We start from the raw sequence: 13128 nt of genomic DNA, 5'->3' as shown, positions 1-13128 counted from the left end.
CCCAACTCAGTCACGCGCCCAATTATTAAAGATCGGTTACCCCTAGAATATAGTCATGGTTCACTTCGGCATTCGTAAACCTGTGATAAACTATAGAGTTACGACATCTCGTAATTTTACGAACACTTTGTGGGTCGGGACTCAGATGTGTTTCATAAGTAATTTCAGCACACCATTTGTTCAGACAAAATACCCATCTGTTAGTTATGTATTAATTCCCTGTCTTACATTTCACGCCGTATGCTTCTTTTCTTTATTTTGATAGTGCCACGGGGTCTCGCTTCTGAGACCAAGATGTCATTAAACAAGAATAAAGTGATAATTGGAACGTAATAAACTCTCACAGTTCTATTAATTCAGTCAATTGTATCAATGGACGGCTATGTATAGGTTTTTAAAAACAATTTACCAACACAATGGCCAGCGATTAAGAAAAACATTGCAAATTCACAAGCTCTCTGCAATGTGAGAATATAACGACAATACAAAGACAGTGGCAACAACACTCATACCGAGTCAATTACGCCGGCTGCAAATCAATTTACACCTGAGAACTAATTGACCCAATATTCACTCTGATGGGTGAATAACCGACTGGATTTAGAAGCGGGGGAAAACACCGAAGGCCTTGCACTAAAACAGTTCGCTTTTTAGAAGAAACTATCTACATTCTGCAATACTATCACGAAAACAGAACAGTATAATACTTAATGGATAAAACCGTCTTTATTTCTGTGGTGCTACGTTTCGGTATAGCTTCTTACACCGTTTTCAAACAAGAGTAAAGCAACACAGCACAGAATCGGCTTTTATACATACATATAACAGGGATTAAGTAAGACAACATAAGGGAATGCATCAAGGGGATTAACAATAACAACAATGGGATAGGTTGTGGGCAGATCATCATGAAAACGGCACATTTTCATTTAAACTATCCCACCGGAGCTGTTTATATTTGTACCCTGATGCCCAATATCCCGACCTGAGTGCAATAAAGGTTTCTGTTTCACAAATATGGTTTAAACATATTTATTTCCAGAAGGGGAATTGCATTGGTAAACAAGCAATATATTGCCTATGTTAATACCACTCCGGGATACAAGTAACTTATATAAAGCAGTCATGAGGAGAAAAGCATGCAAATATCAAACAATAAACAATAGCTTTCTGAGAATGTAACAATCAAAACGTGATAACATAGCCACTTATAACATTAAGATCATTAGTGTCGGAGGTGCAATTTACAACACAAATCTGCCTGAGAGTACAATGAAAGAATGGATAGATTCTAGTAATTCATGGTTATCGTTAGCAGATCCATTAGGGTGGCCGTATAGTATTGATTTGATATCATATCCTTTGGTAGTGAAGTGCATTTTGTGTCTTATGTCAGAGTAATTTATGCACGAAAAGAAATAGTGAATTGGATCTTCGTAAGAGTAGCTGCAAGAACAAGACGGGTTTGAAGATAAAAATCGTTCATATTTGTGTGCGTTTAAATCACTGCAACCGAGCCTGAGCCACGAATGAATAATCTGACAGAATCTTGATCCTGAGTTTAAATTAAAGTAGGTTTGATTATTATATGACACACTATTTCTTTTAAAAAAACTACCCAGAGTAGCCGATTCTCTATGACCAGTAGACAAAGAATTCCACAATCTTACAATATTCGGCGAGGAATGACCTAACATAAATTGCACTTTTGCTATCGATAGTTTTAAGCTTCAAACGATCCCGAAAACTGTAGTTTGCTGTGTCAGATACTTTAGGAGGGACGAGATTGCTCAACTATTTTGGAGTGAAATTATTGACCATCTTATAGAAAAATGTAAGTTTTTGGATGTGTCTACGAGTACATAGTTGTTGGAAATTTGTCTCCTCATAAATTTTCTTATAACTCGTACCGCGAACAGCACCGCAAATAGTTCTGAGTGCATCAAGATTGAGTTTTTCAAGTGTTAATGCTTGCTGTTTGGTACAGTTGTCCCAGATGTGACAACAGTAGTCGAAAATACGCAAAATAAATTGTATGTACATTGTTTGCAACGCTTTCCGTGAGAGACGATATTTAAAACCTCTAAGACAGTTTACCATGGGTGCGACCTTTTTACCCTCTGCGTTTAAATATACATGTTGGGCTTTTGTTTTTATTTCATATGTCAGTTTTTTTTTATTTTTTAGTCTTTTTTTTATTTATTTATTTTTGGGTTTTTATATTTTTCTTTCTTTCTTTCTTTTTTTCGTATTTTGTTCTATGATGGGAATAGCTTGATGCTATCCGAACCATGGAACAGGCAAGTTTAAGCATGCAACATATTTTAAATATCACTCATACTTTAAATACTATGTGTACTTGTACTAAAGATTCTCTAATAAACAACGTTAACCGTGTTGAAAACTGACATGAACCTTTATTGACAGGTAAACATATTACTGGTAGACGTACGCTCGGTCCTTACAGATTTTTAAACGATTATTATTTTGACACCGCAACTTAAAGAATAGAAACTGGCAGATATATATTAACATTTAAAGTGCATTTAAATATTGCTTTAAGCATGCTACGGATAAAGTGTACAACTTTTTTTTTAAACGGAGTGAGTGAGTTTAGTTTTACGCCGCCTTTAGCAATATTCCATCAACAGAATACCACCCATTGGCTTCACTCAGTGAACCCATGAGGGGAATCACACCCTGGTCCGGGGCGTGACGACATTACTTGGTTACTCAACGAATCCTTTTCGACTCTGTCAAATTACAGAAAAAAGTTAGGTGTTCTTTTCATATTACTGCTAAGTCATGCGTCTAAATACCGCAACCTCGAAATCCTATTTCACATGGATAAAATATTGCATTTATAAGTATAAAATAATGTTTCTACCCTCTTGCATAGCTTGACATGACATTCGCCGAGTCACAACCAATTGCACTGACTCTTATATCTGAATATACGTTTTATGTCATACAACGCTGAGACGTGAATATAATATCACTGTGTACTTCGTTTGGGGTCATGGTGTTATAATGATGAGGATGAAGATGATTATAAGAAGGGAGATGTATCTTTCACTTCGTCGTGTGTCCCACATGGGTACAATGTGTGAGGCCCATTTTCTGGTGTCCCCCGCCGTGATATCGCTGGAATATTGCTAAAAGCGGCGTAAAACCAAACTCACTCACTCACTCGTCGTGTGTCTGATTCAAGCAGCCGTGCCGAATGGGCGGTGAAGCATGACGTGATATAGACGGTGGACCCGTCAAACCGTTTCATCAGATGCAGAAATAATAAGGTGCCCTGGAGCTGTCGTCTTTGTCAACGTCGCCAGACGTCGGGAGACACACTGGGAAGCGGATCCGAGGGTAAAGGATCGGCCTCGTCGGTCACAAACATACACACACATATATACGTAGAGGATATTTCAGGATGTTGGTGAATCAGGATCTATCTGTCATATATGTCGCGTGAAGTAAAACACAAGTGAAAAAATACCGAATTCTTCATGTCACGAAATCATATTTCACTAGACAGATGCATATAGTATTTACCATATGCTTCCAGTTATACTTAATTATGTTTAAAGATTATTGATACCAGACAATTCTATTAACGGAATCTCAGTCCTAATCCCCCAACTGTAAACTATTCAGTAATTTGTCGCACAGACGAGACTTAGTTCGGAATTCGGAAAGTAAAATAAAAATCGAGACAACATGTATTCTCGTGGAGAATGAGATACATGTACATTCGTACTCTTTCAGTTCAGGGGCACTGAATGCCTCGGCGATCAGATTGGTCATGTAATGTATCATTTGTAGGTGTGTGATTTTTTAATTGTGTTATTGCGTCAATGGCTCAGGAGTTTCTTCTGGTCAGCTGTGAACCTATTGTGAAAGAAGTTTATCAAATGATGCGTTCTGGTTTTTCCCTTCTAGGTCATCTCGATCAGCGGACTTAGATGGGTGGGTCTGCTTTTGATTTTTGTCCTAAGCCATTAAGATTAACCAACATATCACCGGTTGGGTAGATTTAGTTAGGAATTTCCTTCCCTCTGTTCATGGACACAAGGAAGCCTTCCGGACCCCACATCCCCACCCACCTCCCATCGGTTAACTGCCCTTAATGCGTACGTCATTTAGCTTCGTTGCAGTTCAAAATCGACATTGACTGAATCGGACTCTTATTTGATATAAACTTCAAACAAATGTCGAATCTTGGCGAGCTTGTGTTTTTTCAGCGAAAATCGACAGTCACACCAGTTACCATGGAAACAATCGAACACGTGATATTAGCGACCAGATGTTCACAGTTATCCCTAACCAAAGCTTGATACAACGAAATTCGTTGCTACTGACCGATTTTGGTTTCTCAATTGTTAATACGTTTTCTAAGTTGCAAAAAGTGCTGTCAGGTCATAATCTCATTAAGACATAAAGTATTAAGGCGATAAAAATGAGAAAGATCTTGTAACAAGCCTATCCAGTTAGCCCTTTATGTTATTTAAGTTCATATATAGGAGAATTGTATTGCTCCAAACTAAGTGGTTTCTTTTCTAACTGCCATTTATGTGAACATACAGCTCATAGTTTCTGAGTGTGCGAACACTGCAACAGGTCAGCGAGTTCTTACCTGTGAAATACTGTATGTCACACGTGGGCGATTTCCGGGTCACTGAACATTATGTTTTCTATGGTCTGTTGCTCCTAAACATGATGTAACAAGGCAGTCAAAATAGATGAAAAACATTCGTTAGTTTACATTAATATTTAAAGTTTTAATAACGTGTTTAGCTAATCAAATCGAAAAATCATGTATAACATCAGATAAGAGTAATGTATTAATTCAAATAAAGTACCACGACACCAAGAACTTGATTAAAATTAATTCCACGCATGAAACACGTCCGTGTAACTGTCGATCCTCTAAAATGATTCAGTCCTGTTTCAGCTACAAACAACGAGGGTTATGTAAAATCTCGCCGGTGACGAGACTGAAGAAGGCTGCGCAGAGAACATGCGCTGTTATAACCGGTAAAGCAAAGGTAGCGCCAACCAATCAGCTGATACGGAGTTTCAATGACTTCATTCGGACATAAAATGACACTACAGGCACATTCGAGCATTATTCGCAAAGCAAGGGAGACAGGCGGATCGTTTCTGTGAGATACGTCACCATGGCTACAAACGTGACATGGGAGGAATTTGTCAACTTAAAAACACTTTTAGAAAAATCAGATGCCAATCTCAACAACTTAAAAGCAAATCTGGATCAGTTCTTCCTTATTGTCATGGGGATGATTGTATATTGTAAGTACATTTGAATTTTAATCAGTTTTACTTCTTAACAATATCATTTTGTTTATAGCATCATCATCACTTTTCAGGATTTTTTCATACATATTGTTTATATTTTAATATATCTATTTCAAATGCAAATTACATTGGTATAAAAGCAAACCTTGCTTATGTAATACCTTTCCGGATGGACGCATAGGTATTTTCGTTCTAGATTAATATATGATTAGTTTCGACCTTTTTTCGGTAGTGTTATTAAAGAAAAAATGTGATAACTGTGGATTTTTTAAAAATATATTTCTGTGTATGTGTATATATGTTAAAGTCGACCTTAGTCGTTTAAAAATGACGCAACCCCAACCGACATATGCATAATTTCATAGCATGTAATGCATTTAATAAGACATAAATCCAGGAAAATACCGTTCCGTAGGAGGCTGTTTGGTATTGGTTCCATATTGTAAAGGGTCATTGCGAGAGACATTAATTTCAGCTGTTATGTAACGCTCATCCCCATATATATGATATATGACATATATATATGATATCACACACACACACACACACACACACACACACACACACACACACACACACACACACACACACACACACATATGATATGTGACAAATGACGTTTCCCTCCATTACGATGTTCATGTAATTTGTCCCCTGCTTTTGAAAGTGTGATACATTGTGCCTCTCTTTCCTTCACCGTCGCTGTATCATTTTATCATGCTACACAGACACCTGCATCAACAACCACACGCCCGCTCTTGTGTAGTTGACGAGTCCTTTGCAATGTGATGTTGATACTATTGCAAACGTGCATTAAAATGCAAGAATGCCAGCATCTCTATTATCAACACCTCACGCCTCAAAGAAAGGTAGGGGTTCTTGATAAATGCTCTAGCTATATGACCACGAGTGTTATCTGTTATCTGTGTCTGTCACGTGGAAAAAAGGGCGTCGCGTACACTTTTCATTTGCCTAGAAGCGAAGCTCGCTGCTCCCGCGTGTTTGCGGATGGCGTGTGTACAGGGTAGATGATTGGGAACCGCTGCTGACATTGTATTCAGCATGCACGCTGACATGCAATTATTTGGTACATAACGTTCACAATGAGAGGCATATCAGATCAGAAAAATAACATTACTGGATGTCAGGGTGACCGTGTTTGTTAAAATCATAATACATATTGAGGACCGTTGCAATCAAATACGTGTCGACGTGACCTACGTAAATACTTCAAGCTTTTCGAGGTTTGACATAACTGTCGAGACAGGTGTAGGTTCGACACGATGATGTTTGTATAGGTAACCTGAAAATAATATGTTAGGATTTATATGCAAAATGAAATTGCAACGGATGTTATATGTGATATAGTGTCGACCTATTTGTCTGTTTATCATCCGATCTGTTGTCATGACATTCTAGCTTCTATATTACAGCTATTTGTTTGGGTTTTCTTGACGCTATACTCGCCAATTTTACAGCTAAATGGTGGCAGTCTCTAATAATCGAGCCTTGAGAGCCAATCCAGTGCTCAATAACATGAACATCGATCTACCCAACTGGGAAACGATGACATGTGTCAACCAGCTTATAATTCGTATTGTCAGTGACTGAACTAGTCGGGTTTAACCCCACTTTGAGCCCTATTTCTTATAGATCACAGCTACATTTGGAAGATATGACAAATGATTTAGGTCACAGCAGCATCAATACAAAACATATCTGTTAAAACACGTTTAGTTGACGTTACACATGCCAATCCAATATTCCTTAATGACACTCTCCGCTGACATTGCAAGTGTCAGTTCAATTTTCCTTAACGAGACTCTCCGGTGAAGTTACAAGTGTCAGTTCAATTTTCCTTAACGACACTCTCCGGTGAAGTTACAAGTGTCAGTTCAATTTTCCTTAACGACACTTTCCAGTGAAGTTACAAGCGGAAACTAAGCATCCCCCAACTGACCTCCACACAAGTATTATCTGTCAGGAATGTGAATGACGTAAGGAACTAAATTTCGTTCAACATTTAAAAATATTCCCAGTTATTTTATGCTTTGTTTGGTTTGTTTGAGAAACCACCTGGGTCTGTCTTTGCTCTATCACATATATTAAAGTGTGTCAACCGTTAATCATGTCGACTGAAGAGAACATGATAATAATGATATAATTACTGGGTGTCCGGGGCTTTTTAAGAATCGGAAATACAGTCTAATTTTGATGTGTTGGCAAAAACATAGAAGGACGTAAATTACCAATATGCTGTGAGTGAGACAGCTAGACATAATTAAAGGAAATAGATGGGGTAGTGTTGTTGTTTCCTGTGGTAGGAGTAGAAGTAGAAGACATAATAGTGGTAGTAGTCGCAGCAATTGAGGCAGTAATGGCAGTAGTAATAGTAGATGCAGTAGTAGTTACTGTAGTAGTAATAGTGATATTATAGTGTTAGTAGTAGCAGCAGTAGTAGTGGTGATAGTCATAGTAGCAGCAGCAGAAGTAGTAGTAGTAGTAGTAGCAGCAGCAGCAGCAGCAGCAACAGTAGTAGGAGGAGTGGTGGTCGTAGTAGTAGTAGTAGTAGTAGTAGTAGCAGCAGCAGCAGCAGTAGTAGTAGTAGTAGTGGTGGTGGTAGTGGTAGTGGTAGTAGTAGTAGTAGTGGTGGTGGTGGTAGTAGTAGTAGTAGTAGTAGTAGTAGTAGTAGTAGTAGTAGTAGTGGTGGTGGTGGTAGTAGTAGTAGTAGTAGTAGTAGTAGTAGTAGTAGTAGTAGTAGTAGTAGTAGTAGTAGTAGTAGTAGTAGTAGTAGTAGTAGTAGTAGTAGTAGTAGTAGTAGTAGAAGAAGAAGAAGAAGAAGAAGAAGAAAAGGAAGGAGCATTATCAGGGCCAGCAGCAGTAGTCGTAGTCGTAGTAGTAGTAGTAGTAGAAGAAGAAGAAGAAGAAGAAGAAGAAGAAGAAGAAAAGGAAGGAGCATTATCAGGGCCAGCAGCAGTAGTCGTAGTCGTAGAAGTAGTCGTAGTAGAAGCAGCCTTAGCAAAAGTTGTAGCAGTGGTGGGAGTTCACATTATTTTGGCATTATTCACTAACTGTCGTAACGCATAATATCCATGAGCGCAGGGTCACGTTAGCTGGGTGTTAAGTACATGTAAAGTACATTCTTGTTTATTTAGATCATTTACACTCATCCCCTCGTGTCGGCACTGAAGCACGAGAAGGAATGGGTGAACTGAACGTAAAGTAACTGAACCCAGTCATTTGACCTACGCATTTAAAGCTTCGGCGTGCACGCATTTCCCACGCGAAATCAAGGCTACCGTTCATGCTGTTGGCATGCAGTGGTGTTAGAACACGGTGACCCAGATACCCCGGGGTAGAATGAGAGAGGGTGGACAAGGAGTAGTTCATCTAATGGCTATTATGTTCTTCCTAGCTGCATAATTCGGCCATCAAAAGATTAATAACCCTCTAACCACAAAAGACAAGCAAAAATATTTCAGTGGACAATTCTCACATCTGCCGTTTTGGAGACCTGCAATCGACAAATGAGTAAATTAGTGTTTTGGCACGAATAGTTCTGATAAAGCAGAGTGACATATGGCCCGCGTAGTTCTTTGATTATTATATTGTTCTAGCTGGGCGCAGTAGGGGTTTAAAGGCTTTGCTCCAAACGATAACTCGAATTAATGACAATTAACATTTGTGCAGAATGTTCTGTCCTTCGTACCGATAAAAGTGAACAATAGCAATACTCATAATACGGATATAAAGGACTGTCATTATCATTGTACATATCGATACAATTCACGGACCACATACCAATGGATGCGATGGGCCATATAACAGATAGTTATCATGGACAATATGAGTGTCAGGGACCACATGCTGGTGGATATCGGTGACTGTGTTCAGACAGCTGTAATACCCCATTTACTGACTGATATCAGGGACTGTTTACAGATAGCTGTCATAGACCTTATACTGACTGTTATCAGGGACTGTATACAGGTAACTGTCATAGATGATATACTGACTGATATCAGGGACTGTATACAGGTAACTGTCATAGGCCATATACTGACTGATATCAGGGACTGTATACAGATAGTTGTCATAGACCATATACTGACTGATATCAGGGACTGTATACAGGTAACTGTCATAGATGATATACTGACTGATATCAGGGACTGTATACAGGTAACTGCCATAGGCCATATACTGACTGATATCAGGGACTGTATACAGATAGTTGTCATAGACCATATACTGACTGATATCAGGGACTGTAGACAGATAGCTGTCAGACCATATACTGACTGATATCAGGGACTGGATACAGATAGCTGTCATAGACCTTACACTGACTGATATCAGGGACTGTAGACAGGTAACTGTCATAGATGATATGCTGACTGATATCAGGGACTGTATACAGACAGTTGTCATAGACCATATACTGACTGATATCAGGGACTGTAGCTGTCATATGCCTTACAGTGACTGAAATCAGGGATTGTATACAGATAGGTGTCACAGACCTTATACTGATGGAGTTGTGTTTCTGCACCAGTTCTTTCACAAACAGTTCAGTGTACATTGTAACACATATAAGAATTCAGAATTGCTGAAAAATCTCATAAGAATGCTTTCTAAATTTTATCTTCTCTTTGTTCTCTTGATGTTCACACTCTTTCACCTATACACACATTCCTTTGGTTATGCAACAAAGTTAGCAAAACACAAAGAAATTCTTATAAGGTTCAATTTGTTGGAAATGATTTTACAGAGAAACCCGTCCTTACAACTTTTCAGGTGATGTATGTGTGGTGTTAAAAGTAATATATTTAGATTCCTTGGGAGATGAGCTTTCATTTGATATGTCACGTGGCATAATTATTGACGAAATGTATGTGTGTCTATTCATTTTAATGGTTTTGGCGGCCATCTTGAAATTGGCGGCCATTTTGAAAATGCCAAAATGCATGATATCAATAAATTTAGATTCCTTGTGAGATGAGCTTTTATTTGATATATCACATGACAATTATTGACAAAATATCTGTGTGTATAATCATTTTAATGATTTTGGCGGCCATCTTGAAATTGGCGGCCATCTTGAAAATGCCACAAGGTAGAATTTGTAGAACTTTGTACTTTACACATGGCAAAGATGTTCTGAAGCTTTCCTGAAAAATTCATCTTTCTACTATTTTTTTTCCAATGTCATGTCTTATGCTCCTGGCCTATTTATGCTGTACCGGGATATATCGTCTCTCGTGACGATAGATAGATGTATAATGGACACGTATGGGTGAATCATTGCACTAGAATTGCTTATATGATAAAGCAAACATCGAGACTATCGGAGGATCGTTGCACCAATAGTTGTCATGGACCACACATCAATGGATGTCAGGAGCCATATACCGATGACTGTCATGGACCATATACTGAGGGATGTCAGGAGCCATATACCGATGACTGTCATGGACCATATACTGAGGGATGTCAGGAGCCATATACCGATGACTGTCATGGACCATATACTGAGGGATGTCAGGAGCCATATACCGATAGCTGTAATGGACCATATACTGAGGGATGTCAGGAGCCATATACCGATAGCTGTAATGGACTATATACTGAGGGATGTCAGGAGCCATATACCGATAGCTGTAATGGACTATATACTGAGGGATGTCAGGAGCCATATACCGATAGCTGTAATGGACTATATACTGTGGGATGTCAGGAGCCATATACCGATAGCTGTAATGGACCATATACTGAGGGATGTCAGGAGCCATATACCGATAGCTGTAATGGACTATATACTGAGGGATGTCAGGAGCCATATACCGATAGCTGTAATGGACCATATACTGTGGGATGTCAGGAGCCATATACCGATGACTGTCATGGACCATATACTGAGGGATGTCAGGAGCCATATACCGATGACTGTCATGGACTATATACTGAGGGATGTCAGGAGCCATATACCGATGACTGTCATGGACCATATACTGAGGGATGTCAGGAGCCATATACCGATAGCTGTAATGGACCATATACTGAGGGATGTCAGGAGCCATATACCGATAGCTGTAATGGACCATATACTGAGGGATGTCAGGAGCCATATACCGATGACTGTCATGGACCATATACTGAGGGATGTCAGGAGCCATATACCGATAGCTGTAATGGACCATATACTGAGGGATGTCAGGAGCCATATACCGATAGCTGTAATGGACCATATACTTAGGGATGTCAGGAGCCATATACCGATAGCTGTAATGGACCATATACTGAGGGATGTCAGGAGCCATATACCGATGACTGTCATGGACCATATACTGAGGGATGTCAGGAACCATATACCGATAGCTGTAATGGACTATATACTGAGGGATGTCAGGAGCCATATACCGATAGCTGTAATGGACTATATACTGTGGGATGTCAGGAGCCATATACCGATAGCTGTAATGGACCATATACTGAGGGATGTCAGGAGCCATATACTGTTAGCTGTAATGGGCCATATACTGAGGGATGTCAGGAGCCATATACCGATAGCTGTAATGGACCATATACTGAGGGATGTCAGGAACCATATACTAAGGGATGTCAAGAGACACATACCGACAGCTGAAGTGGACCAAATATGTATGTGTGTGCGTGCGTGTTTCAGTGTGTGTATATGTGTGTGTATGTGTGTGTATCTGTGCGCATCTATCTATGTGTGTGTATGTATGTATATGCGTGCGTGCGTGTGTTACATGTGTGCGTCAGTGTGCCTGTGTGTTCTTTTCATTCGCGTATCCAAAATTATGAGAAAATGATCATCGCTTTCCTGTCGATTTCATGTAACATTGTAAAATTTGTTTTTGTTGCAGTTATTAAAGTTTGTGTTAGTCTCAGTGCGTACTGTATGAAACAAATACACCCAAGGCAAAGCAGTTAAAAGGGAATCCTCAAAGTAATCCACGCAAAACAGATCATGATACACCATCATCTTTCCAACTTCCTTGTAGACATCGTCTCAATTTGTGACTGTTTACAGATCAAGACAGCTACTTTTTGCTGGATAGAGGACGTCAATCATTAATAGGCACTAATATTTTGTGTATACATATCCACTCAGTTAGAGAACATATATCATGTATTTGTGGGTTGGATCTTAATTATTTCCTTTAGGTAAAGTTGGCACAGAGAAAGATTAACTAAATTTCTAAGATGCTCTGCTAAAAGGTCAAATTCGCCAACAGTTCTTTATTTAAGAAATGCATGTTACATGTAACCTCAGGTATTTAGCTTTTCGCAATATTCTACCAATATTACAACGGGGATACTGGAGAAGGGTTCAACAAGTTGTACCCGGATATTCGGCGCATCGTGCGAATACTCGAACCACTGAGTTACACCCCCAGCCTAAGGACAGACGTGTATTTTAATACAGTATACATGGGGGTAGAGCGAACTGTATTTCTTAAGCTGGCTGGCAGTTTGTCTTTCCTGTTTGGGTGACAAACTAACATATACTGAAGAACATAAGAAACCCATCTTTCGAAAAAATGAAATCTCGTTTAAAAGTAAGCTTTAGCATTTGTATCTTCTATTTAAAAACTTGACCATATAGAGTGTTTTTTTTGCTGTGCGAAAACTAAATTTCAGCATTGTAGGTGAGTGGCGCACCAGATTAGAATGGCCATAACTGAACATGGGGTAACTGATGTAAAGGACACCGAGAGTAGCACTACATTTACGAAAGCGGCAAGTGGGACACCGTCACTAAGTCAGAGAAAACACATAAAAATG

General features: G+C 39.1%; 1 protein-coding gene across 4 annotated transcripts in view; it reads left to right on the top strand.

Annotated features, from left to right (window-relative positions):
• Window positions 1–5066: 5066 nt before the first annotated feature.
• The window catches only part of LOC137261903 (putative ammonium transporter 1), a 35421-nt gene continuing 27359 nt past the window's right edge, over window positions 5067–13128 (top strand). For 2 of the 4 annotated variants that reach the window (XM_067799711.1, XM_067799710.1), the window contains exon 1: window positions 5119–5310. In XM_067799711.1, coding sequence (XP_067655812.1) covers window positions 5178–5310 — 133 coding nt within the window. In that variant the 5' untranslated portion in view covers window positions 5119–5177. Of the gene's footprint in view, window positions 5311–13128 lie in introns of all 4 variants that reach the window. The other 2 variants (XM_067799712.1, XM_067799713.1) reach the window with 2 other exon arrangements.

This window comes from Haliotis asinina, chromosome 14, assembly GCF_037392515.1.
Source record: "Haliotis asinina isolate JCU_RB_2024 chromosome 14, JCU_Hal_asi_v2, whole genome shotgun sequence".
Lineage (NCBI taxonomy): Eukaryota > Metazoa > Mollusca > Gastropoda > Lepetellida > Haliotidae > Haliotis > Haliotis asinina.
This window is presented reverse-complemented; position numbering and strand designations above follow the sequence as displayed.